Source organism: Labeo rohita, chromosome 12 (assembly GCF_022985175.1).
Source record: "Labeo rohita strain BAU-BD-2019 chromosome 12, IGBB_LRoh.1.0, whole genome shotgun sequence".
Classification (NCBI taxonomy): Eukaryota; Metazoa; Chordata; class Actinopteri; order Cypriniformes; family Cyprinidae; genus Labeo; species Labeo rohita.
Window position 1 is genome coordinate 19,399,214 of NC_066880.1, and position 25,407 is coordinate 19,424,620.

At 39.3% G+C, this 25,407-nt stretch overlaps 1 protein-coding gene across 2 annotated transcripts in view; it reads right to left on the bottom strand.

Annotated features, from left to right (window-relative positions):
• Positions 1-3,020: 3,020 nt before the first annotated feature.
• Positions 3,021-25,407, bottom strand: part of rnls (renalase, FAD-dependent amine oxidase) — a 51,697-nt gene continuing 29,310 nt past the window's right edge. For both annotated transcript variants that reach the window (XM_051125144.1, XM_051125143.1), the window contains exons 5-7: positions 22,600-22,773; positions 13,588-13,763; positions 3,021-4,063 (exon numbers count right to left, since the gene is read on the bottom strand). In XM_051125144.1, coding sequence (XP_050981101.1) covers positions 3,911-4,063; positions 13,588-13,763; positions 22,600-22,773 — 503 coding nt within the window. In that variant the 3' untranslated portion in view covers positions 3,021-3,910. The remainder of the gene's footprint in view (positions 4,064-13,587; positions 13,764-22,599; positions 22,774-25,407) is intronic.

Sequence of the window (25,407 nt, forward strand, 5' to 3'; positions counted from 1 at the left end):
AGAGAGCTTTTGGGTATATTGACTGCTGAGAAAGCCATGCTGTTGGTCCTGTGAAGAGAAGCAGGAGAGCGAGAAGAGGGGCCAATGACGTCAGCGCCCATTACCCGTAGCACCACCCCTCTAATTAAACAAGCCTGAGCTCCCTAGAGATGCGAAAGAGGGAGAGGAGTCTAAACATCCCAATCTTCTGTCTGCTTCACTCTCTCTCTCACACACACACACTCACAAACAGGATCCTCATATCCCTAAACCCAGGCACTATCTCCTTTCATTTCCTCCCAGAAAACATCTCTCCCTCTAACCAAATATGAAGGGGGAAAAATCTTATTAGTGATGCCCTTGAATCCAGCTACAAATGTCTTCCCATTCTCAATGTGAGTGAGGGCCTAAGCGCTTCTGATATCATGCCAGCGCTTTTCATCCGGCTCTAGGGGGGTCTACCTAAAGAGGACACACATGACCGCCATTCATCTCAGAGTGGGGGATGGGATTGTGTATGATGCCGAGGAGGATTGTATGTGTGTGTCTGTGTCAATTGGGTAGGGATTAGCCCACCGCTATCTCGTCAAGCTCTGGTGCCATCTGCCAGTGACTTAGCAAAAATGCAAATCAGATACCCAGAATGCACAGCAGCCACGCTCCGTCAGAATAGCCTATAAAAATAGGTCAGTGGAGCTATGATCCTCGTGTCTGCGGCAACACGCTCTGTGGCTTTACGGCGTGCGAGTTTAGAAAGGGGGGACTGATGAACAGTCAGGGGGGAAGAGAAAGAGTCTGGAGGGACCTTCGTGAGCATGCGAAATGTCACCAGGGATGAACAAAGAGGATAAAAGAAAAAGAGAGCATACGATTTCAGACAGGGATGAAAGTAAGAAGCGAAAGGAGTCAGGGGAACATTTGAAATGAGCCTTGGCAGCAAAACAAAGGCTCTGCCTGACTGTGTCATCTACCAGGCGCACGAGAGTGGCACAACATTCGCCAGCTCACAATTACCTCGACGCCTGTCCGTCAGACTGTTAGGACAGCCATCCTCAACCCAAATCAAATCACTAACAATTTCAGCCCTGCAATGGAGTGTTCAACCATAACCCATTCTTTTTTATCGACTGCTAAAAAAAGATCAAAGACCCCTAGACGGTAATGTGCGTATTAATGAAAGCGAGGTGGCTGATGCAACATTGTGGCAAGGCTTTTGCAACCCAGGCAGCTGAGCTCTATTCCTTGCAGGATGACTTGTATGAATAATGTATCCATTAGAGTAAAGCCTCGCTCCTTCTCTCTCCCGCTCTCTGTTTCTTTCTAGCAGATCAGACCAACATAGCTAGAGAAATAGGAAGACATACACAAGGCTTTTATTCACATATAATAAAGCGGAAAGGATGAGCTTTATCTGTGTAACCTTTGCTTTTTAATTCCTCAAAATCAGAGCAAGCTGGAGACTTGCCTTTTCACTCTTGATAACTTTGTTCCTGAAAGTAGCATGGCCTTGCTATTTGTTTGACATGGCAGACATGGATGGCTGCTTTTCATTGAAAAATCACAGCGGCGCATGGTCAAAACAGCACACATATAAAAGACATTCAGGGGAAAAAAAATCATATATACAGTAGGTCTAATGTATGAGATCACGTACATCACAAACTCCATTTGCTATTGGCAATAGTGCGGTGAGGCTCAGAAGTCACCTTTAAATCAATCAGCTTTCTATTCGTCACGAAAACCTTAAACCCGTTGCAAACTCTGCATGGGGAAATCGCTCGCCTACACACCAAATTCCAGATTGCATAGATTCCAATTAAAATGATTTTGCCAATTAAAATTTGAAGAACGATGACAGGGAAAACATTGAAAGCATGCTGAGTGATTGATAAATGCAAAGTGTAGAAGAGCCCAACCCATCCATCTTGAGATGGTTTGTTGACTCTGTATTGATGATATAGTGTGCTGCATGTCAGGAGGGGAGTAATATAATCCTGGTAAGGTCACAGAGACTAATATTAGTAGTGGGAAGAGGAGTTTAAAGTGGGGGAGTAACTGATAAAGAAAGAGAGAAGGGAGAGGTCAAGAAAGAGAATGAGGCAGGCCCAGCTGTGCAGTGGGCCCCGGGCCCACCCGGCTGTAATTATGGCTGGATTACGAGAGGCTCTCTCTCCAGACTGCCTGCCAAACATTTTGTCCCAGATTATGGCCCAGATGCAGCAGCACTAAGCTGCACAAGTCGGTCAATGGCTGCTCTCGCTCATCTAAGCAGAATTACTGCACACAGAGCAGTAGGGGGTGGCAGCCGAGCTGGGCCAACTTTCCCCCCACTCCGGCGCTCAAAAAAACAAATGCAAGATGGGTCTGATTTACACACATTATCTCTGTGCTCAGAGCAAACACACACTTACACAAGGGTGGTTGATGCATGACATATTTTAATGAACATCAGAATTGTTGGTTTAGATTTTTATGAATGTATTTAAACCCATTTCTGCCTCCAAGTAAAGAAAATAAAATATTTTTAAAAATTACATTTGAATTTACAATTTCACAAGTGCAAACTTTATTTCTCACATTTGCAACTTTTTGTCTTACAAAATAACTTTTATAGCTCACATTTAACTATTTTTCTCAATTGTTATTTATTTCCTCACAACCATTGCTTTAACTCTTTTACTGAGAAATTGGGTCACACTTTATATTAGGTGGCCTTAACTACTACGTACTGACAATTAAATTAATAATTTGGTACAATGAACTTACTGTGTACACGGATGTGTTTACATTGCACTTACATTTTTAAAAGTACCTATATGTAATTACATCTATAAATAATATCTGTAAATATATTTATAATTACACTGTTGACCCATCCCTTATACCTTAACCCACCCTTAAACTTACCCATACCACCAAACCTGTCCCTAACCTTACCCTTATCCCACCTTAATAGAAGGAGAAAATGAGACAGAAGTTTTTCAACCTACCCCAACTGTCTTGAACTGGAACACACAAGTACAAGCAGAGCTAGACAAGTATAAAAATTGTTATTTTTTTTTTTTTTATAAAATCACTGATCATATCGCTAGATAAGACCTTTCTTCCTCGGCTGGGATCATGTACAGCCCTTTGAAGATGCATTTAAACTGCATTTTGGAAATTCAAACTCGCGGGTACCATAGAAGTCCACTATATGGAGAGAAATCCTGAAATGTTTTCCTCAAAAAACATAATTTCTTTATGACTGAAGAAAGAAAGACATTAACATCTTGGATGACAAGGGGGTGAGTAAATGATCTGTAAATTTTTGTTCTGGAAGTAAACTCATTTAATGTTAGTATAAAATAATTCTTATTTTGTTGTAAAAATGTAAATTAATTAAAAGTAATTACCTAACAATTAATGAATATATTAATTACTATAATTATATAATTTAGAATTTTAATGACAAAAGCATAATACCATAACGTTCCACAATACCAAAAACGTTTTGCTTTTTAAATGGAGTATAGCATGTCACATCACAGAATGTCACCTATCCACATACAGAGATGCATTTAAGCATGTTTTAATTATTTTATTAATCTGAAACTATCACAGGAGAAGGCTGACAGTACTTGAATGCATACATAATATTTGCTACACATCAGAAAACCGTAGTTCAAGACATTGAGCCAGTATGAGGCATCTGCCTCTGTCACAACTGAACTTGCACAGTGCTCTGTTGTCCTCTAATCCTCAGCATCCGGCACAGACGGTATAATTGGTTTTTGTAACAAAATGTATGTCTGCAGACACAGGCGAGACAGTTCTACTGCGCTTTGTCCAGTTCATCCATCTTCCTGCAGGGAGGGGCTTAAATCTAAATCAATGTGCCATCCTCCACAACAAAATCCCAAAATGAAGGCATACTTTCCCAACCCCCCTTTCAGAGAGAAGACTTCAGAACCTCGAAGACCTTTAGGGCAGACTCGATGCAGCCATCGAAATTGGAGTGTGTGAAGCCGTCCCCCCCACACACCAGCAGAGGCTGGGAGTGCAGTGTCATCTGCCCTGGGCAATCAGCCACTGATCTTGTCACCTAATTAGAGAACAACAAAATTGAGTGATTGGACATCCAATAACCGATGCAACCTCATTTTTATTCTGATATTGAACAGAGCCGTTAAAAAAAAAAAAAAACGTGCGTGCAAAGGGCCTGTTCTCTCTTTGAGTGGGGATTTGTGTGGATGGATATGCAAATAAATGCACATTGAAAGTATTATGTTCATATAACTTTGTGAAACATTTCTGTGTGTGATGCATACCATAAAACTGCATATGTTTATTGGACTGATCATTTCATGCCATACACACACACTTACTTTTGTCATTTTTATATTAAAGAACTGAACTAAAAACCTGACTCTGCAAACAATTATAACTGAATGTATTGAATCAAATGATTACTGAAAGTGTATAGTGTGTACAGTCATTTCTTGAGAGCTTATTCAATCAGCACAATGTTTACAAGAAGGCTTCTCTCTCTCTCTTTTATCTCTTTCCTCATTTACAACAGAAATATTACTATACATCTGGGCGGTGACTGTGAGGGTGGAGTCATTTGTGATGTTTTGAATGATCTCAAGAGATCATAGATAGCAACGGTTGAATTGGAAGCTGGTGTGAAGCCGGTCTGAGTGCATGACAGTACTTAAATACAGCACAGTTCTGAATGCAGCCTAACAGACCTGTTTGACAACTCTTTGTGGCCCATGTAAAATGTAAAACTAATTAGTCTTTAGATGGACAAAGTCTTCCTTTAATATCAGGAAAACAACACTGTGGCTTTAGGACTCCAGGCTCTTTTTCAATGACAGTGGAAAATATTGTGGTGATACTATTTTACCAAAAGTGTAAATAGAGTTTTTACTCATCTATTAGACACAAAGGGAGAGGACAGCTGACAGACTATCCATCTATATGTAATTAATTTGTCAGCGCAACACCACCAAAGACTTCTAGAATTCATGAGATTATACTGTATATCCATTTCAATGAAAGTTTTTTATGAAAATGTCCACCACTAGACTACCAGGATTCACAGTTGTAGGTGCATGATGGCCCTGGATGCTCTGTAGCTTTGTTTCCTCATAAGGGAGATTCTCACAAGAGATGGGGGAGGGAAAGGGCTGTTAATATATTTGGTTAAATATAGAGCTTTTAATAGCAGTGGAGGCGCCTTCATTGGGTCAACCAGAGTCAAGAATAAACTTGATGGTAAAATAAGCAGAATTTGGATGATATTCACTGTCTCTGTGGGTTGTGGGTTTTAAAGAACACATGGTATGTGTGACCCATGCGTAACCCAGGTTATAACTAGAAAAGCAAAGTTTGTCAAAGCCCTGGTTTAAGATAAAAAAAAATAAATAAATAAGTTAAAAAAAGTTTTTTTACAAAGTTATGTATTTGAAGAATACTTTTTGAAAGTTACATTTGAAAGTTAGTTTTTGAAAGTTAAGCACTTGAAAGCTAGTTTTTCAAAGTTAGGCATTTCTGAAAGATCTTTCAGTTGAAAGTTAGCTTTTGAAAGTTAAGCATTTGAAAGTTAGTTTTTTTAAAGTTAGGCATTTGAAAGTTAAGCACTTGAATGTTAATTTTTGAAAATTAAGTTTCAAAGTTTAAGAATCTGTTGGTCACTACGAGTTATGTTGTGACAATATAAGGGATCTTACTTGGGAGCTCCAATCACTTCTGAGTTTAAGAGAAAAGGGCAATAAGAATTGGCGAGTGGATTTTGCATGACAAACCACTCCCCCTTACATATGGTATATAAGATGACGGCATGAATCTACTCATTCAGATTTTTGCTGCGGGGCAGAGTATTGTTTTACTACAATACAAACCTACTTACCAAAGAGACAGTGTGGTGTCCCCCTATTCAGTGATTCCCCTGGGCACTTCAGTTTCTAAAAGAGCAGTTTTCTCTAAAGAGCAAATCGCGGACAGTCTGCGTCTTTTTAAAGATGGCACTCTGTCTGTGTTCTCTTGGTTCTTGTCATCTAATGGCAGCCACGATTGCTTCCATGTCTGGGCATACACAGAATCTTCCACCAAAGGATCAGATGTTGATAGCACCATCGGGGATGGGCTATCGTCCTCTAAGGATGAAGATTCGGCAGGGTTGCCCCCCTCTGGTGTTGTGGCTTCCGCTGAATTGGACTCAGAACTGAGGGCCATGCTTGCCCAGGCAGTCATGAGCATCGCTATGCAGTTTTGTCAACACTGCCGAGGATATTGTCCAGCCTTTCTTTGCAGTACAGAAGCAGACTGAGGCCATTAAACACATCTTGCTCCAAGCAAGATGGTGGTCAGTCAGAAGAAGACGGCAAAGCGGCCCTGACATGGGAAAACCGGAGATTAAGGAAGCTGCTCTTTTGCAGGAGATGGCAAAGACAGCATCACTCCTTCCTCTGGAGGAGGGCTGGGCAGTGAATCCTTTGTTTTGTTTTCTTTTTGTTTCATCAATGGCTCAACAGCCACCAGTCTCACATTTTCAAAAAAAATTGGGTCCTTTGGGTTGTATGGCTCGAGGGTTGACAGTGAGCGACGCACCGCTTCCTCACTCTTACCCACAATGCCGCTATCACCAGTGGCCAAGAGACTGCGGTTCAATGATGCAATGCTTCGTCATGTACCTCTAGCTCCAGGATTGGTTTGCAACAGTTGACCTGAAGGATGTGTACTTTTACGTCTCAATTCTTCCTCAACATAAACGGTTTGCATTGGAGGGTCGAGAGTATCAGTATAAGGTCCTACCCTTTGGGCTGTACCTGTCCGCCTGCGTCTTTACCAAAGTTGCATAGGGTGTCCTTGCACTACTACGGAAAGTGGGCATCATGGCTCAGTCATGAGAGCAGTTGTGCGATCACAGGGACCTGGTGCTCTGGCACCATAGCCGGTTGGGGCTTTTAGGTCAACTGGAAAAAGAGCAAGCTCTCCCCATGCAGAGAATCTCTTTTCTTGTTATGAAGTTGGACTCGGTAAACATATTGGCATGCCTTACCAACAAGCGTGTCCAATCAGTGCTGAACTGTCTTCAGAACTACTGAACTGCCGTCCTTCAGAGGCAGGATGCCGTGGCACACATCGAGTGTCACCATCACACAACGATGTATCAGCGCACATTCAGCCCCTGGTCAGACCTTGCCTTTCTACGGGCCGGGGTGCCCTTAGAACAAGTGTCCCAGCATGATGTTGTCACAACAGATGCCTCCAGGATAGGCTGGGGTGCTACATGCAACAGGCAGGCAGCCTCGAGGTCCTGGACAGGGCCTCAACTGCTTTGGCACATCAACTGCCTGGAGTTGCTGGCAGTGCTTCTAGCCCTGCAGTGGTTCTGGCCACTACTGCAAAGCAAGCACATGTATGTCCGCTTGGACAACACAGCTGCTGTATCAGACATCAACCGCTAGGGAGATCTATGATCACGTCTCGCCTGCCATCTCCTCCTCTGGAGTCAGATGTGGCTCAAATCACTGTGCACTGTCCACATTCATGAGGAGCTCAATTGTGCAGCCAACGCACTCTCATGACAGCTCACGCTCCCCAGAGAATGCGACTCCATCCCCAGGTGATCAAGCTGACCTGGAATCGATTTAGGGAAGCCAAGGTAGACCTGTTTGCTTCCCACGAGTTCTACCTCTGCCAGCTCTACTATTCTCTGACTGAGGCCCCCCTCGGCATATATGCACTGACACACAGCTGACCCCAGGGCCTATGCAAACATGCATTTCCCCCAGTGAGCCTTCTCGCACAGACATTGTGCAAGGTCAGGGAAGACGGGGAACAGGTCTTGCTGGTTGCGACTTACTGGCCCACACTGAGCTGGTTTTTGGAACTCATGCTCCTCGCGACAAGATCTCTGGTGAGTGAACCTGAACCTGCAAGCACTGCCCCTTGAGGAGTCAGATCCAGCCTTGGCATTGCTGTGTCCCATATGCGCCTTGCACATATATGTGGACCACACCCAGAGCTTCAGAAGCTCTAAGCAGCACTTTCTTTGCAAAGAAAGGCCAGCCGAAGGGGAGGGCTGTCTCCAAGCAGAGGTTGGCTTACTGGATAGTGGATATCTGCAAAGCTGTGGACTGGGCAACACCTAACACCTTCGCAAGGATTTACAACCTTCGCGTAGAGCTGGTTTCTTCCCGTGTGTTGGGTAATAGGTAAGTGGCAGGAAGAAGACTTGGTAGAGTTTCCCTGTCGGCGAACCCTGGTCGAGCATCCTCCAGCACCCCGGTAGTCAGAATCGGCAGGGGAGTCTGATGCCAAGCCCAGTACTTGAGTTAGCATGCCCGGAGCTCTGGTCAGCTTCTGTACTGGGCTAGGTGTCCCATATTTCCCTGTGGCCAATCCCATATGCAAATTATTCCACGATAGGATTTCCCTCATGGTAAATCAGTATTTGCTGATAGTAATTCCATCCCTACTCCCAGGTAGGTCCTGCCTCTGAGACCCATCTATATGTAGCACTGCCCCTTAGGTCATTCCATGTCAGTATCTCCACATGTCACCTTCCTATGGGTAGGATGTGGTCTCTGTAATGGCCTTCTACCTTAAACCTAGGCACGCTTCCCCAACGTTCCATTTAGCCTGGCTGAGAAAAAAAAAAGATCTGGGCATTCTTTTTCTGGAAGTTGAAAATTCCTTCTGTTAAGAAATTCAAATCCTATTTTTCAAAATCTGTTAATTTCAAAATCGTATTTTTGCACAACGTACAAAATGCAAGATTTAATAATAGATATTTTCCAAGGGTTAGTACTCAGGGTTTGCACTCAGTCACACACACCTTTGTGCTATTCCTGTTATACAGTATTTTACAGTAAATAGTAGGGATGCAATAATACAATATAATGTATTGCTAATCGACATAGCCTTTTTTACAGTATTGAATATATATTTCTGCATCATTCTTTAATAAGAATCACATAAGATCACAAAAGAAAGTTATTTCTAACATTCAACTGATTTTGTTTAGTAAGTTATAATGTTCTCTTTTGTTGGATAACAGCTTTAGAAATGCTTCTCATTACAGTTCATTACAAGGGAAGATTGGTGTGTGTTGCTTTCTCAAATGCATTAAAAGCAGGAAGGTGTTTCCTTTTCAGAGGAGAAGACCCCTAATGTCGTCACAACATAACGTCTGTGTTTCCTCCATCAGGGAACGAGGGCTACATATGTAACCTATATGTTTTTGAAAGTTACGCATTTGAAAGTTAGTTTTTTGAAAGTTAAGAACTTGGAAGTTAGTTTTTGAAAATTTGTGGCTGCTCGGTATATGCTGAATGTCCTGTAACTCTGAAGCTTTTTATATATTAATATTTACAGAGGACAGTCATGTTGCACTGTAAACTAAATATCTGGGTTGATCTCCTTTATAAACTGCCTCTATAGCCCATTAAAATGATGTATGTATTCTACAGTCGGCAGTCAATGATACAGGTCCTCATTGTAAATCTGACCCACGTTTGCAGATAACTCAAAAAGAGCCACAGCTAGAACACAGCTAGAACAGTGTCTCTGTACAATGTTTAAATGTAGAAATGCAGCATGTAAATGACTACTGAGAGTAAACACATTCCCTGCACGGCCCATTACAAAGACTTCGGCTGGCCCCAACCCTCCGCCAGATAAACATCGAGGTGCAACGCACTAGAGCCAAGGAAATAGTGTCCATTTCCTGGGGCTTTCACTAGGCATCTTACAGGCTGAGCACTATCATCATTCTGTCCAAACTCCCCCTCCCCTCTTGTATCTTTAAATGGTAATCTGTGTGTAAATCAATTGATAAACGTTTGGCCTGAAACATGGCCAAGAACAAATTGTTTGGTTTATTTCAGAGGTACGCTGAAGTAAGTAAGGCTGAACTCCCTAACCTCCTTAAATCTGCTTTACTCCACGTTCCTCTGGTGTATATTCAGACATTAAAGATCCAGTGTGTCAGAACTTTGGTGCATCAAACTACAGGGGCTGGCTGCAACAAACTCATTAAAGGGACAGTTCACCACTAAATAAAAGGTCTGTCATAAAGGCTTGGAATTCCATTAAGGAGAGTAAATTATAACAAAATTCAAATTTTTGAGTAAACTACCCATTTAAGTAAACAATTATTTGCTTCAATTCTAGGAGAATTACAGTGGTTCAGGGAGAAGGAGAAGTTCACTTCCAGAACAAAAAATTATAGATAATGTACTCACCCCTTGTCATCCAAGATGTTCATGTCTTTCTTTCTTCAGTCGTAAAGAAATTATGTTTTTTGAGGAAAACATTTCAGGATTTTTCTCCATATAATGGACTGGTATGGTGCCCAGATTTTAAACTTCCAAAATGCAGTTTAAGTGCGTCTTCAAACGATCCCAAATGTGGTTGTAAACAATCACAGCCGAGGAAGAAGGGTCTTATCTAGCGAAACGATCGGTTATTTTCATTAAAATAATACAATTTATATACTTTTTAATGTCAAACGCTCATCTTGTCTCACTGTGCCTGAACTGTTTTTTTTTTCGGTTCATGTCGAAAAATTTCCACCTCATGTTCTCCCTCAACTTCAAAATCGTCTTATATCGCTGTTTTACCTTTTTTGTTGAGGGCGTTTGATCTTCTTTGCATCTTTGATCTTCACTTTCTAAAGACTGGGTCAGAAATTCTGCAGTGATGTAGGATGATTTTGAAATGATTGTTGAAGTTTAGGGAGAAAATACGATTGGAGTTTTTCGACATACCCTAACTGTCTTGAGCCAGAATACACAGAGTTCAGGGAGAGCAAGAAAAAAAAGACATGAACATCTTGGATGACAAGGGGGTGAGTACATTATCTGTACATTTTTCTTCTGGAAGTAGACTTCTCCTTTAAGGATTTCTGTCGCAACAAGTTCTAGAAGCTGTAAACCCAACACATTAAGTTGTGAAATATGCAAACTTTTTTATAGCAGTGACCCATATATAGGTAGCACATTTGTTCAAATTGTTAAATGTAAAACCTAAATGTAATGCTAAATGTAAAACCATCCATTTACAATATAAAAATTAATAAGCTTATCAATTTTAAAAGGGAGAAGAACAGTTTTGACTTTTGATATCTTGTGATGGTGGTGTCTAAGATTGCTTGTCCAATAAACTAATATTTTGGCACAAATTCATAACTTTGTAGAAGCAGAGGTCCTCACCTTCATGAACAACACTGTAAGACGTACAAGAAAATACAATCCAGACTGCACTGAATAAGTTTTACATGTGATAGTCGATGTTCAGTACTTGATGTTTACACTAAAATGTCCTGTTTATTCCTTTTACTGACACGTTTGTCATGGTGAATTCATGTTACATTTTATCATTTTAAGATTTTTAAAATTATTTTAAACACTTTATTTTTAAACATTGTCTTTGGATTTAATGATTTTTTATAGTACATTATTATACATTGTATTTTTTATTAATCACATAAATACATTTTCCTTGACAGCCTTAAATCCTACACATTTTGTTAATGATATTAATGATACACCTAGACCACACCAGATGTTAATGCACACCAGAGGTGGTGTGTGCATTATCCACCATGCCTTTTAATTATGCATTGAAGTTATGTATTATTAAGCGTGAGTGATAAAAAAGGAATGCACATGTTCTGCGCTCCAACAATGTAGTGTTACAAAAAAGCAGTCTACATTTACAGTAGATTGAAAGTCATGACTCATGAAGAGTCTTTCCAGCCATTAGAGTCCAGAGGAGTCAATGACTTTGACATGTGGTGAGTGCGAGTGCATGTTGCCGGTTTATGCTCAGCAAACTGTGATGTGGCAAATGACTGTAAGACCGACTCCTGCTCCATGCCCTCTGTGTGTTTGACCAAGAACTGGCACGTGCACAGGTGTGTGTTTTCGTATGTGTGTGCATGTGTGAGTAAGTTGTGTTCCCGCCTGTGCAGTCTAAACGGGCCTTGGCCCACTCTCTGGCACTCAGCGAGCTCAGCGCTCCCACACAGATGTTCTATGTCCTCTGACCTCAAACTGAGGCCCAGTGCTGTGTGTCACAGAGGAGCTCAGAGTGTGGGGGCTTCGAAAGAGAACGTCTGTGTGTGTGTGTGAGAGAGAATGCAACTGTGCAAGAAAGGGCGCAGTCCCACACAGTGTGCGAATGCATAAAGTACTACTGTAAGACTGTGTGTGAGCCAAGTGAGTGGGGGGAGAGTATGGATTTCTATGTGTGTGAATCTACCAAGCCTCTTTTGAAAAAGTTAAACTAGTTTTTTCTTTCTTAATCTGTATTTTGTGTTTTCTAGTAAAAAGTGTATTTTTCATGCCATATTTATTAAAGTAACAAAAGAATACAAGATAATAAAACAGGTAACATGTCTTAAATTAAGTGTATTACTTCTTGTTTTAAGCAGAAATCTAACACAATTTAGTGAGGCTTACGCTTAAAACATGAACTAAAATACCTGTCAAAGGTATAGGAAAAATAAAACAGGTGTTAAAGGAGAAGTTCACTTCCAGGACAAAAATTTACAGATTATTTACTCACCCCCTTGTCATCCTAGATGTTCATGTCTTTCTTTCTTCAGTCGTAAAGAAATTATGTTTTTTGAGGAAAACATTTCAGGATTAAGACAGTTAGGGTATGTCGAAAAACAACATTAAAATCGTCCTACATCGCTGCAGATGTACCGTCCCAGAGTTTACCAAGTGAAAGTGCAAAGAAGGTCAAATGTTCTTTACGAAAAAGGTAAAACAGCAATTTAGGATGATTTTGAAGAGCTAGACAAGAGAAGCATTTGACGTTAAAAAGTATATAAATTGTCCTTTTTTTTTTTTTTTTTTAGAAAATAACCAATCATTTTGCTACATAAGACCCTTCTTTCTGTAGAGCCCTTTAAAGCTGTATTTTCAAACTCCACTATATTGAAAGAAATCCTGAAATGTTTTCCTCAAAAAACTATTTCTTTATGACTGAAGAAAGAAAGAAATCAACATCTTGGATGACAAAGGGGAGAGTACATTATCTGTAAATGTTTGCTGTGGAAGTGAACTTCTCCTTTAATACTTGAAAACAAGTCTTAAGTTTGAAGACACCATCAGTCTGGCTTAATAAAAAATGAATGTCTTCTGCTGTATAGCAGGGAGGCTTCTATTGCTAGCAGTTGCCTGAATAAGGCAAAACAGCTCTGTTTCACTCTTGCTATATATCATCACACAGATTACACTGGACCCTTACAAAGATAATTCAAAATGTAGCGGATCATAAAATTACATGAAATATAAATCAAATCTAAAAATAATGAACCATATATGAATTATAAAGGACTGACCCGGGATTGAATGGGGGATGATAAAAATGACTAAATAATGTTTTTTTTATTATGGTACTGCTTTCAGTGCCCCAGTTTAAAAATCTATAAACCTCTCCATCAAGCTATCTGATGTCAAAGTTCAAAGTGAACTCGGTGTTTCAGAGCAATTAATTGTAAAGTTTGAAAAGGAGCATTGAACGTGTATTCATTTCTTTCACAAAAAAAAAAGAACATCTGACTTACTCGTTTGATTGATAGCATATATAATGTTGTCTCACCTGTGAGTATCTCCACTTCTGACATTTGATGTTGTCAGGCTGAGGCAGCTCTGGCAACACCTTTTCCAGCTCTTCCAGGATGATGGGCTGTACCACATCCTTCTCCTCCTCCAGGTGCTGGATGCCAAAGGGCACACTAGTGTGCACCACCACAGAAGGTCCGCAGTTCTCTGATGCTGCCAATGATACACACAGTTTATTAAGCTCACATGTGGCTGCTTATGAAGTCATTCAAAAACATACTCAGATCCCATATTGTGTGCTATAGTGGGAAACAATTTCAAATGGATGAAGAAATGAGGGTCAGATAAACAGCAGAGACAGCAGAAAATGTTATAAATCATTTTGTAATCATACTTTTAAATACTTTTCCATGATTTAAAGTGACATAATGACATAATATGCATTGTATTTTAAAGAGACCTCATTTGCTTACCCTCATGTCATTTCAAACCATTCTTTCTTCTGTGGAAAACAAGAATTTAGATTATAGAAGATATTTGGAAGAATGTTTCAAATGATTTTGCTAATGGGGACTAAACAACATTCGATCCCATGGACTTTTTTGTGTCCATACAGGTTTGGATTCAGTAAGTGATGACAAAATTAAATTATGCTTTGTGAATTATGCTTTTAAAGGAGAACTCCACCTCCAAAACAAAGATTCACCTATAATGTACTCACCCCCTTGTCATCCACGATGTTCATGTCTTTCTTTCTTCATTCGTAAAGAAATTAAGTTTTTTGAGGAAAACATTTCAGCATTTTTCCCTATATAATGGACTGCCATGGTGCCCCGATTTTGAACTTCCAAAAATCAGTTTAAATGCAGCTTCAAACAATCCCAAATGCAATTCTAAACTATCTGAGCTGAGGAAGAAGCGTCTTATCTAGCCAAAACGATCAGTTATTTACATGAAAAAAAAAAAAACCCCTTTAAATACTTTTTATTCTCAAACATTCGTCTTGCCTTGCAGTCCTTGAACTCTGTGTATTCTGGCTCAAGACAGTTAGAGTATGTCGAAAAACTCAGACTGCATTTTCTCCCTCAACTTCAAAATCATTTAAAAATCATCCTACATTACTGCAGAGTTCCGACCCAGTCTTTGCAAAGTGAACATGAAAAGAAGATCAAACAGCCTTAACAAAAAAGGTAAAACTGCGATATAGGATGATTTTGAAGTTAGGGGAGAACATGAGATGGGAGTTTTTCGACATACCCTAACCGTCATGAACATAATTTCTTTACGACTGAAGAAAGGAAGACAAGGATGACAAGGGGGTGAGTAAATTATTTGTAAATTGTTGTTCTGGAAGTGGACTTCTCCTTTAACAAGTCAAGCTAGCTGTTTCATATTCACTGTGAATGTGCCATGGCCATCTTTATTTGTTAGTCATAACATGTTAGCGTGAATAGTGTTAAGTTTTAGTATCCAACTTTCTCTTCTCCAGACGATGGTTTCTCAGTGATATCATCTATGGGCACACCAAACCCCATGATCTAATGCTTTACGGGCCAAGCCCATTGCCAGAGACGCGACCCGTGACTGACACCAGACCTGATATATTAGCCTTGCACATAGTGTAGTCATTTCTCTAATGACACTGTTTTAAAACACATATTTAATATGATTGGGAGGAAATCATGCTTTATTGGGCTCCATAAACATAGGGGCTGTGTTTAAGCAGCTGGAGTGATTTGGCGCAGTGACTCCAAGTAGGATGAAGATGCTGAAAGCCATCATTGATCAACACTCAAGAAACGAGGGCTAGGTCTGAATAAGACCTCAGAGACTGGCAAAACTTAATATTGAAGCCTCTGGCAGATTCACATGGTAACACATTGACTTTATGGATCACCTGTGGGGAGGGGCTTTATACTTCAGTAAGATCTTTTCTGTTTAGTAAAGTTTTATGGACCAACAGAGAACGATGAGCCATTTAAATCATGACCACTGGCATACATGGCAAAAATATTTGAAGAAATGTGGAAAAAGTCAGGCAAATCACATTCACATGTTATTCTCACGTCTGGTCTTTAAATAATATTGGACTAATAAATAAATTGAGTATTCCTGAAATCATAGTTGTGGATAAAATGCCTCAAGGAACAATAAATAAAGAATATTTCATCACTAACAGCATCTAAACAAAGTTTAGGGCATTTCACAGAAGACCACATAACCTGAGCAACTACATGGCAACATTTCCAACAGGTGGGCAAGCAGTTATTAAAACAAAGTTGTTACATGTTATATTTGCAAAATGATTAACCTTATAAATATGCAATAAACTACCCAGTTTACAAATGTATAGTGTGAAATTTTGAAACCTGACCACCCAGTATAATGTACAGTACAAGAGAATAAAGTTTGAAAAGCCTGTACGAAAAGCTGGTTAAGTCAATACTGCCACAGGTAACAGACTGTATAAATAGAGAAGGTAAATGTGAGAAATCAAGTGCCTCTGTTGGATGAATGATAGAAGAAGAAAATTATTCTCTCAAATTATATATCTGCATGTACACTATCATTCAAATGTCTGGAAATGGTAAGATATATTGGTCACACTTTAAGGTCCAACTCTCAGTATTAGCAAACCATTAACTATGACTTTTGCCTTAATAAACTCCTAATTTGCTGCTTGTTAATAGTTAGTGAGGTAGTTGTTTAAGGGGTCATCGGATGCCCATTTTCCACAAGTTGATATGATTCATTATGGTCTTAATGAGAAGTCTATAACATACTTTGGTTAAAATCTCTCAGTGGTAGTGTAAAAAAACACCCTTTTTATCTTGCCCTTTCCACAGCGAGCTGTTACGTTGCGTGTTGCTTTAAATGCTAATGAGTTCTGCTCACCCTGCCCCTCTTTAGCCACATTTAGCCACAAAACTTGCTAACTAGCACATTATTAAGAAGGCGAATTGCAAAGATGCATAAAAAACCCTTATGCTCACTTCTGCCTGAGGTGAAGCTGGATCACAGATGATTTGTGCAAACACAGACGCATTTATGTAGATCGCCGGGCGCATTTTCTTCAAAAACGAAAGTAGTGTTAATCCTCTGCGTCTTCAGTGGCTCAGATGTCTGGAGTTAATGATGACTGCTATGTTCATTATTACATCAAACAACAACAACAAAACACCTTAGTCGCTTAGGAGCCATTCTTGTCTTCCCCTGCACCGGAGTCGACACAACCTTGGTCGGAGTCGGACTGTTCACAGTTCACTCTGGGTGGGTCTAAGGTAAGATGGCCATTTCAATCAACTATCGTGGGAGTGGCCTTGGTCGGTGTGACTTCACACAGACAAGAAGCTGAGAATTCTTAAAAATTTTGAAAAAGGGGATATTCTCTATAAAGATTAAAAAATATACCACTGGGTGGATTTTTATCAGTATAGGGTGGCTGTGTACACACACTGCCAACACACATTTATGTTCAAACAACATGTAAAAGTGAGTTTTGCATCCAATGACCCCTTTAAGTTTACGTATTGGGTAGGATTAGGGATGTAGAATATGGTCATGCAGAATATGTGCTTTATAAGTACTAATAAACAGCCAATATGCTAGTAATATGCATGGTAACAAGTAGCTAGCTAACAGTGTGAATTGGTTCCTAAAGTGTTACCAATTTTTTATGCTCACCAAGTCTGCATTTATTTGGTTAGAATTGCAGTAAAACAGTAATGCAATATTCTACTTTATATTTTTTAACTTCAATTTATTCCTGTGATGACAAAGCTGAATTTTCAGTAGCAATTACTCCAGTTTTTTTGTGTCACATGATCCTTTATTAATCCTTCTAATATGCCAATTTGCTTCTTAAGAATTAATCCTTCTAATATGCTGATGTGCTTTATAAGAAACATTTCTTCTTGTTATGAATGTTTAAAACAGTAGAGCTGTGTAATATTTTTGTGGAGAATGAAAGATCAGTTCAATAGACCAGCTGTTATTTGAAACAGAATTTTTTGTTAACAATGTAAAAGGCTTTCACTTTAGATCAATTTAGTGCATCCTTGTTCGATAAAAAAACATTTTTTCAAAAAAAGGATACTTTACTCAATTATTTTGTTTGTCCTTTTTTGTTCACTTAATTGGTTTTTGATTACATCTAAATGGCTTAATAGACAATTTTGTTAAAGTTATTATTTCTTAAAACCAATTACAAATATGAAATCATGCATAATAAGAACATGCTGTTTGAGGATGCAGGAAAAGGTTTCAGATATTAGCTGAAAACCTGGCATGGTTCAAGCGAGGGAAAGAGGAAGTCAATTTTTTCAGTGTATTCACTAGCTTATGTAAGAGTTTACAAGCATTTCAGCGAAACCTAACAGAGAGCTCCACATAACTTTCACATTTCACTTTAAATCGTCCAGATTTATCAATGGAAAGATTAACTTCACAACTATGGAGTGTTGTTTCTGTAAAAAGAGCTTGGTATCCGAAGTGATAAGAGCTGAAATTATTGTTCTAACCTGTCAAGGTTGACTTTGGCTGACCAGTATGAATATCAGTACTGGGCTGAAACACAGAGGCATGGTCATTTTCCGTTTGCAAAGCAGTCAGACTATATACGTGTTTGGCACGGCGCCAGGCAGAGAGGAGGGGAAAAGGAGAAGCAGAGGGTGAGAGAGAGAGACCTTCCTTTACAAAAAAGAGTTTGAGTGTTTATTTGTAAGTGTGCATGTGCCAGAATGTGACTGTGCACGAGAGAGAGAGAGAGAGAGAGAGAGAGAGAGGTCATGGAGCGTGGGTAGAGGGCTGGCACTGTGCCCGCTGGTTGAGTCACTTATTTCTTGGTGGGGGAAGAGCTTGTCACAAAGTTCACAGGGTAAATAGGAAACTGCTTTTTTGCCTGACAGAAAATAATTTAAAAAATGCATTGCATATGAATTGAAAGTGGAGTCAGTAATCTTTTCTCATTAAAAACTTTTTATCTGTACAGAAATGAATGGCACTTTGATAAATATGTTCATGAAAAATAACTCATGAGATGAACACTCCACAGTAGACTAATAAGAGCTGTATTTTATTTTACATGAAGTGTTTCGCCTTATAAAGGCTGACATGTCAAGAACATACTAACTTGGTAATCCTTTCACTGCTGAAACAAATTCATCACGTCTGACAGAACAAATCACATCTACAAATTACTTAAGTCATCATACACACAGCCACACAATCTCACACTTGCGTACTGTAATTCCAAACCTGTACGACATTTTATGTCTAACGCTGAACGCAAATGAAGACATGCTTTAGGATAAAAGCTCATTTCCTTCAATTACATTAAATATGCTTCAAAAAGATCAAAAGCAATATAAAAGTATAATAAAAGTATACCATTCATTTAGACCGAGTTGTCCTTGATAAGTCCAATCTTTTTACTGAATACAGCTCACAAATCCAGCTTGAATGATTCACAAATTTGACTGATCTGGTTCTTGATTCACAGCAGCTCACTAAAGGGAAGGATTATCAGTGAGTAAAGTCGGCCTGTTCTTTATAAAAAACTCTCGTGTGATTTCAAAAGACTATACAGAATGTAAGAATATAGCTATACAGAGTAAGTCATATGGACCACTTTTACAATACCTTTATGGTGTTTTGCATTCTTTTTTAAGCTTGAAAGACTCAGTTCCCATGGGGACTAACTGCAATGAAAAGACAAACCGGCACAATTCTCTTTTTGTGTTCCACAGGCAAAAGAAATTCAGACTGGTTAGAAACGACATGAGGGTGAGTAAAAATAACAAAATTTTCATTACTGAGTGAACTATTCCTCTAATTTCCTCCTTTAATTACATACATAATGTTTTAATTAGACAATTAATCACATCCAGAGAACATTAACATCCGTAACGCCCACATCCAGACACATTAGTATTAACTACAGCGATCCCAATATGGTCCAGTGCATGAAATGAATACGTAAAATGACAGACGCTCTATGTTCATAATTTTAACTCGAAGGTCCTTTCAAAAATGAATCCTCTCTAAAAGTCCTTTTTCTTTGTCATTTTGGTAAAAAAGTTTCAGACATCATATGTAATCAAATTCATATTAATTATGAACCAGTTCTGTTTTTGGGAAACCATCATCCAGCCCTGATCTAGCTCATTCCACATTTACTGAACGGCACAAATGGATTTCTCGCCAGACGTTCAGGAACACAGTAATAGCTTATCATTAGCGGCCTGCCAAAAAGTTTTCAAAGAGAGCTTGGGGTGCTCTGTGAGATCAGACTCAGACCTACTTTACTGGAACTACAAGCAAAACACATTACAGAAATGAAAATGAAGATTAAAGCATGGCCGCGTGAAGGCTGAGGAGGCTGGAAGGAGCGTGTCGGCCTAAAAGAACAGCGCAGCAGAATGCAAAATTTAACAGCTCTCCTAATTATGATGTTGCCCTCGGAAACACTAGAGTGGATGAAAGGTGACAGGTGCAGAGGCTGTTTTCACAAGACTATTTCCACTGGGCCTCTGCAGATACACGGTCATGAACTGACACAGGCTCGGTGAGGGAAAAACTCACAATCACATGCAAATTCTTCAAGAGCAAAAGCTTTTTCAGTCATGCACACACAAAAATCATAAACACACAAGACACAAACACATCTAGAATACACATGATCTGTGTTTCAAAATCTAGTGAGCTGGCTCACAGTCTGCTGTCCACATGGAGTACCTTCTAAAAGCGCTTGCACACCAGACGAGAAGGACAGTGCCACGTCGCAGCTAGAACAACTCACAGGTATTGCACACCAGACGTGGTTCAAAGCGGCAGAAAAAGTTCACTTTAAACATGAGCAAAGTGGAACTGAAAGATTCTGTGTTTAAAAAACGGTGTTTGAAGTTTGATGTTTGAAAAAATAGAGCAAACAGAAAGACAGGGGAACACAAACTTTCGGTGAAAAATGCCCAACACACAATTTTACAGGCTAGGGTGAAGTCATTATGCACATTAACAGTGTTTTGGGACAAATATAATGTAATTTAATGAAAAACTGAGTGAGTTGGTCTCTGTGGTGTGGCAGGATTTTGAAAAGCTTTCAGATGCCATGGACAGATGCTGAGGGGCGCTGCCAGTGTGTGTACACTTATATAAAACAGTGTATTGGAAAACAACAAAACAAAAGAAAACAAACAAAAAAAAAACTAAATACAGCTGCAAGCAGCGATGACGGGCCCAAGCCCCAGTGGCATTGTCACAACTGCAGCATCAGGAAAACTGTGCACTGCAGGCAAATGGATTTAACCCTCTGGCAGTCTGATTTTTAGGGTTACAGCAATGAAAGGGTTACTCTAAAATAGCAGGAGTGTGAAACCGATATACACACACACAAAGAAAGGCAAGAATATATTAAAATATTTAATAATATTTAAAATCATTTTAATAATCTTTAAGAATTTGTGAAAAAATTATATAAAACTATATTGACAGTACATATTTATTTAGCATTCTAACTGGTGGAAACTGAACAGAAAAAGTTTAGGCTTTAAATATTTTTTATCCTATGACTCCATCTGGTGGACAACCTTAGTATTTACAGCCTTCATCTGTCAGCTGAAATGTCTGAAAAAAACAAGAGTTTGAACAATGTACTTTAAAGATTTAAGACAACTCCTGTTTCCGCCATGGCAACACCATGCGAGATGTCCAAAAACCGTTCCGAATTTAGGCTCATGTTTGGTAAAATTGTATGACAGCAATTGGAGGAGTAAACGGAAGAAGAATTGTAAAATTTGTACATTTTTAAATTCTACATTTTTCAAATTCTCTTCACAGTTTTACATCAGTTGCGTTTGACATTAAGTTTGAAGCAAATCAGGTAAAAATGAGAGGCTGAAGCTCTAGAAAAAAATAAGGACTCCTACATCACTGCGGAAGTCCTGACCCAGTGTTTACAAAATTAACGTGCAAAGAAGCTCAAACACTGTAAAACAGCGATCTAGTGTGATTTCGAAGTTGTAGGAGAAAATTAGTTTTTCGGCATACCCTAACTGTCTTCAACCGGAGTGCAGAGTACACATGCACATCGCAAAGCTAGAACATTTGTGAACATTTGTGATTTTTTTTTAGAAAATAACCAGTCGTTTCACTAGATAAGACCCTTTTTCCTCGGCTAGGATTGTTTAGAGCCTAAATATAAAATCAAAATATAAACTACAATTTTGAAAGTTCAAACTTGGGGGCACCATTGAAGTCCACTATATGGAGAAAATTCCTGAAATGTTTTCCTCAAAAAACATAATTTCTTTACAACTGAATAAAGAAAGACATAAGCATCTTGGATGACAAGGGGGTGAGTACATTATCTGTAAATTTTTGCTCTGGAAGTGAACTAATCCCTTAATTTGTGATTCGGTGATGAACGAAGGTCTTACGGGTTTGGAACGACATGAGGGTGAGTAATTAATGACAGAATTTACATGAGGTTCACTTATTCAGCAGCCTGACATCTATTATTACTTACATAACATGCATGTCCACACATGAAATATGCACACATTATAATACGTGCAGACATTTGTGTGAATACGTATGAGCATTTCGCATAATTTTAAGACACAACCCTTCTTGACACCTCAAGGCAGACAAACTCAATTAGACAGTAATGTAATTTAAAGAAAGGACAGAATAGAACATACAATGACAGGAACAGGGTGGACAGGAAGGGAAGGGAATTAGAAATGTCTTTAGGGCTGACAACCAAAAAATAAATAAATAATTAAATACAAACACAAAGTGACACCGTCTAAACTGTGTGTCTTCTGTCAGTGTCTGAAACCAGTTATGACCACGACCATGTATAAAACTCAATCGGCACTGGTTTGGATTTGAAAAACATTGCATTTGAAACCAAATCAGATTTGTGTGGAGAGTGATGAAAGATCTTGATACATGAAACAGTAAAAGAAGGAGAAAATGCAGAGAAACAGAACGAAACATGTCAGAGCGGGAGTTGGAGATGAAAGGAGGGAAATATGAAGGCACTGACCTAAATTGCGCTTTTTATCATCTATGGCGATGAAGCGAATGCAGGGATTATTGGAGACATACTTGGCCGCCCAAGGGACGTCGATTCGTGTGTCGGCTTTGTAGAAGAGTCCAAGTGCGTAGCGGGAAGAGTAGCTGACAGCCTCCAGCATCCTTCTCTGATTCTCCCCCATCACTGCACAGAGACACACAAACACAGAAGCACAGGATGAAGCCTCTGGGCCTTGGTTAGTTCATCTCTCTACTCACTTCAGACAGCCGCCAGCACTACTGTCTGTGAAGAACAGGCCTGCAGCATTCACATCGCACAGATCAAATGAGAGAAACACTGTGCCGTCAACTCACAGAGCTTGTACAGCACCAGGTCTGATGACACACCAGGGTTAGTGTGACAAGAGCACGGAGATAGATGTGTGGTTGATGCGTAGGGCTATAAAACACATCCAACAAGTCCCTTCTGCAGATGAGATGAGCAGTGCGGAGGTTAAAATGGACTGTGAGTGACACTTTAATGAGAACACGGTGGATGGACTCGCTTCAGCATGTGGGGCTCTTTTTTAGAAAAATGCTGTCCTTGTTTCCTGTCTGGAACATCTGTTATTTATTGGAAACAAGCAGTCACACTAAGACCTGCTTTAGTTATTTAGGGCCCACAGGTACTGAGTGTAGTGAAGGTCAAAGGTCAGCCCTTGTGGAATCAAATGCATATTTTCTACTCAAAGACACCCCTGTTTCCAGTAAGGAAGAAAGCGTTTTCACGGACAACCGACAGAGAGACCTGATCAACATTAGTCTATCTGAGCAGTATCTTCCCCCCCTAAAGCAACAAACAGATGTTTGGTGAAAAGTGATGAAGAGAATGCTAACTCATCATTTTCCCTTCGCACATGTGTGATTCGGTTCCAAAGGGCAGTGTCAGTGTCAACAAGCTCAGCCCCCACCGTGGCCCCAGTAAATCTGTATACTGTTTAAAGACCCTATGAAATCAGTTGGCGAGGGCAGTTTTCCTTTCCTGTTTTAATGCAATTTCTAATGAAATGGGACGTTTTGGTGGGACATATTGAATGGCTTGTCCTTTGTTAAAAAAAAAGCCTTTAGCGGAGATTGGAATCATGCAGTAAATAATTTAATGATTCTGGTTTTGATCTCATGAATTCCAGTTCCCTAGTGTTTCCATTAACAAATTAGTGCTTTAAAGAAAAAAAATTTGGAGGAAAAAAAATGCAATTACTTTATGGGCTTTTTAAAATTTTGCTTGTGGCATAAATGTAGTCCTATAATTTGCCATAACTATTTATTACATAACACACACACAAAAATGTAGAAACAAATTTCATGAATAATTATTAATCAATATTAAATTGATATTAAGTAAACATATTATTTTTCATATATTTATATAGAGATTATTAAAATAACCCCCTGTAGCTTGTTAATGTGGATAATAACGCTAAAAATATGCTGAGCTCTGCACTGTGAAAGTAAATTTGGTTTATTTTCACCTCCAAAGGATGAGCCTGTGAAGAATCAGTGGTTAAAATTTATCTTCACCACGATACCACAGTAGTATAATCACAACCTTTTGCTGTTTTCCCACTATTTCACCGACGTCTGATTCAACGCCTACGAGTTCAACGTGAGATTCGTAAACCGGTTGTCTTTTAAATGGGTCAGTGCCCAGTTTGTCTGGACCAGCTTTCTCCTCTGAATCACAACATGTAAAAATGATTAATAGTTGTTGCTTTAATGTTCTGTCGAGCGTGCAAAAATATGTAGTTTTGTGTGTTGTGTTGTATATACACTCAGTGCAGATGTAGGTCTCTGGCTAGCTCACGTTATAGTTCTGCTAATCAGCTGTGGGCCTGCTATTGTCTAGAGATGTCGATTAATATAGAATGTCTGTTGTTCTTATTGCTTGGAGTCATGACAAAGGATAGAGCAATACGTTGGTTTACAAACTGCAGTGAGTTATCAGTACTTAATGTCTGTGTTCGGTTGACGTGTATACCATTATTGTTTGGGCCCATTTCGCTAACATAAGTGTAAAATAACTTTTTCTCCTCTGATTCTTTATTTTTAGAACAGAGTGGAGCACTATCATTATTATAATAGGATGTATTATTGATAAGCTATAATCCAGTAATGGGCGTTCTGTTTCCGACGTGCACTCTATGCAGTAGACCAATCACCACAGACTGATTCATTAGACAATTCAGAGCAGAGTAGCCTTACGCAAAGGCATGGAAAGATGAATCTTCAAATTAATCGTTTGAAATTATGAATAGGGCTGCAACGATCCCTCGATTCTATTGGAGTATTCGATTCTTAGCAATCCTCAATTGTCCAGTATCGGGCAAATTACCGGAAGAGGCGCATTCCACATATTAAACCCATGTAAAAATCACAATAAAGCGGGGTTGCCAACTTTTAAGTTCAGCTTGGAGTGTGTTCAGCTTGGATATATATATATATATATATATTTTTTTTTTTTTTAAGTCATTAATGGACCATAATTACTGGACAAATAGTATTTATTACTAAATGATCTCCTTAAAATATTAAAGGAATAGTGAATGAAATTGCTGCAAATACCTGTATAGTGAAGCTGTTGTCTCTATCCTACTTAAAACACATTCAAATATACTGACAACGCTGGTTTGTTTTGAGAGCTTTGTGAATCACGTGACCGCGTGGCGGCGACGCCGGCGAGATCAAAGCTCGTCGCAGCTTTGTTTTTCAATGGCTCTGGCATTAACAGAAGCTCTACATTTTACGATTTACGCCACATTACGTGCGCCAAAACGGTATT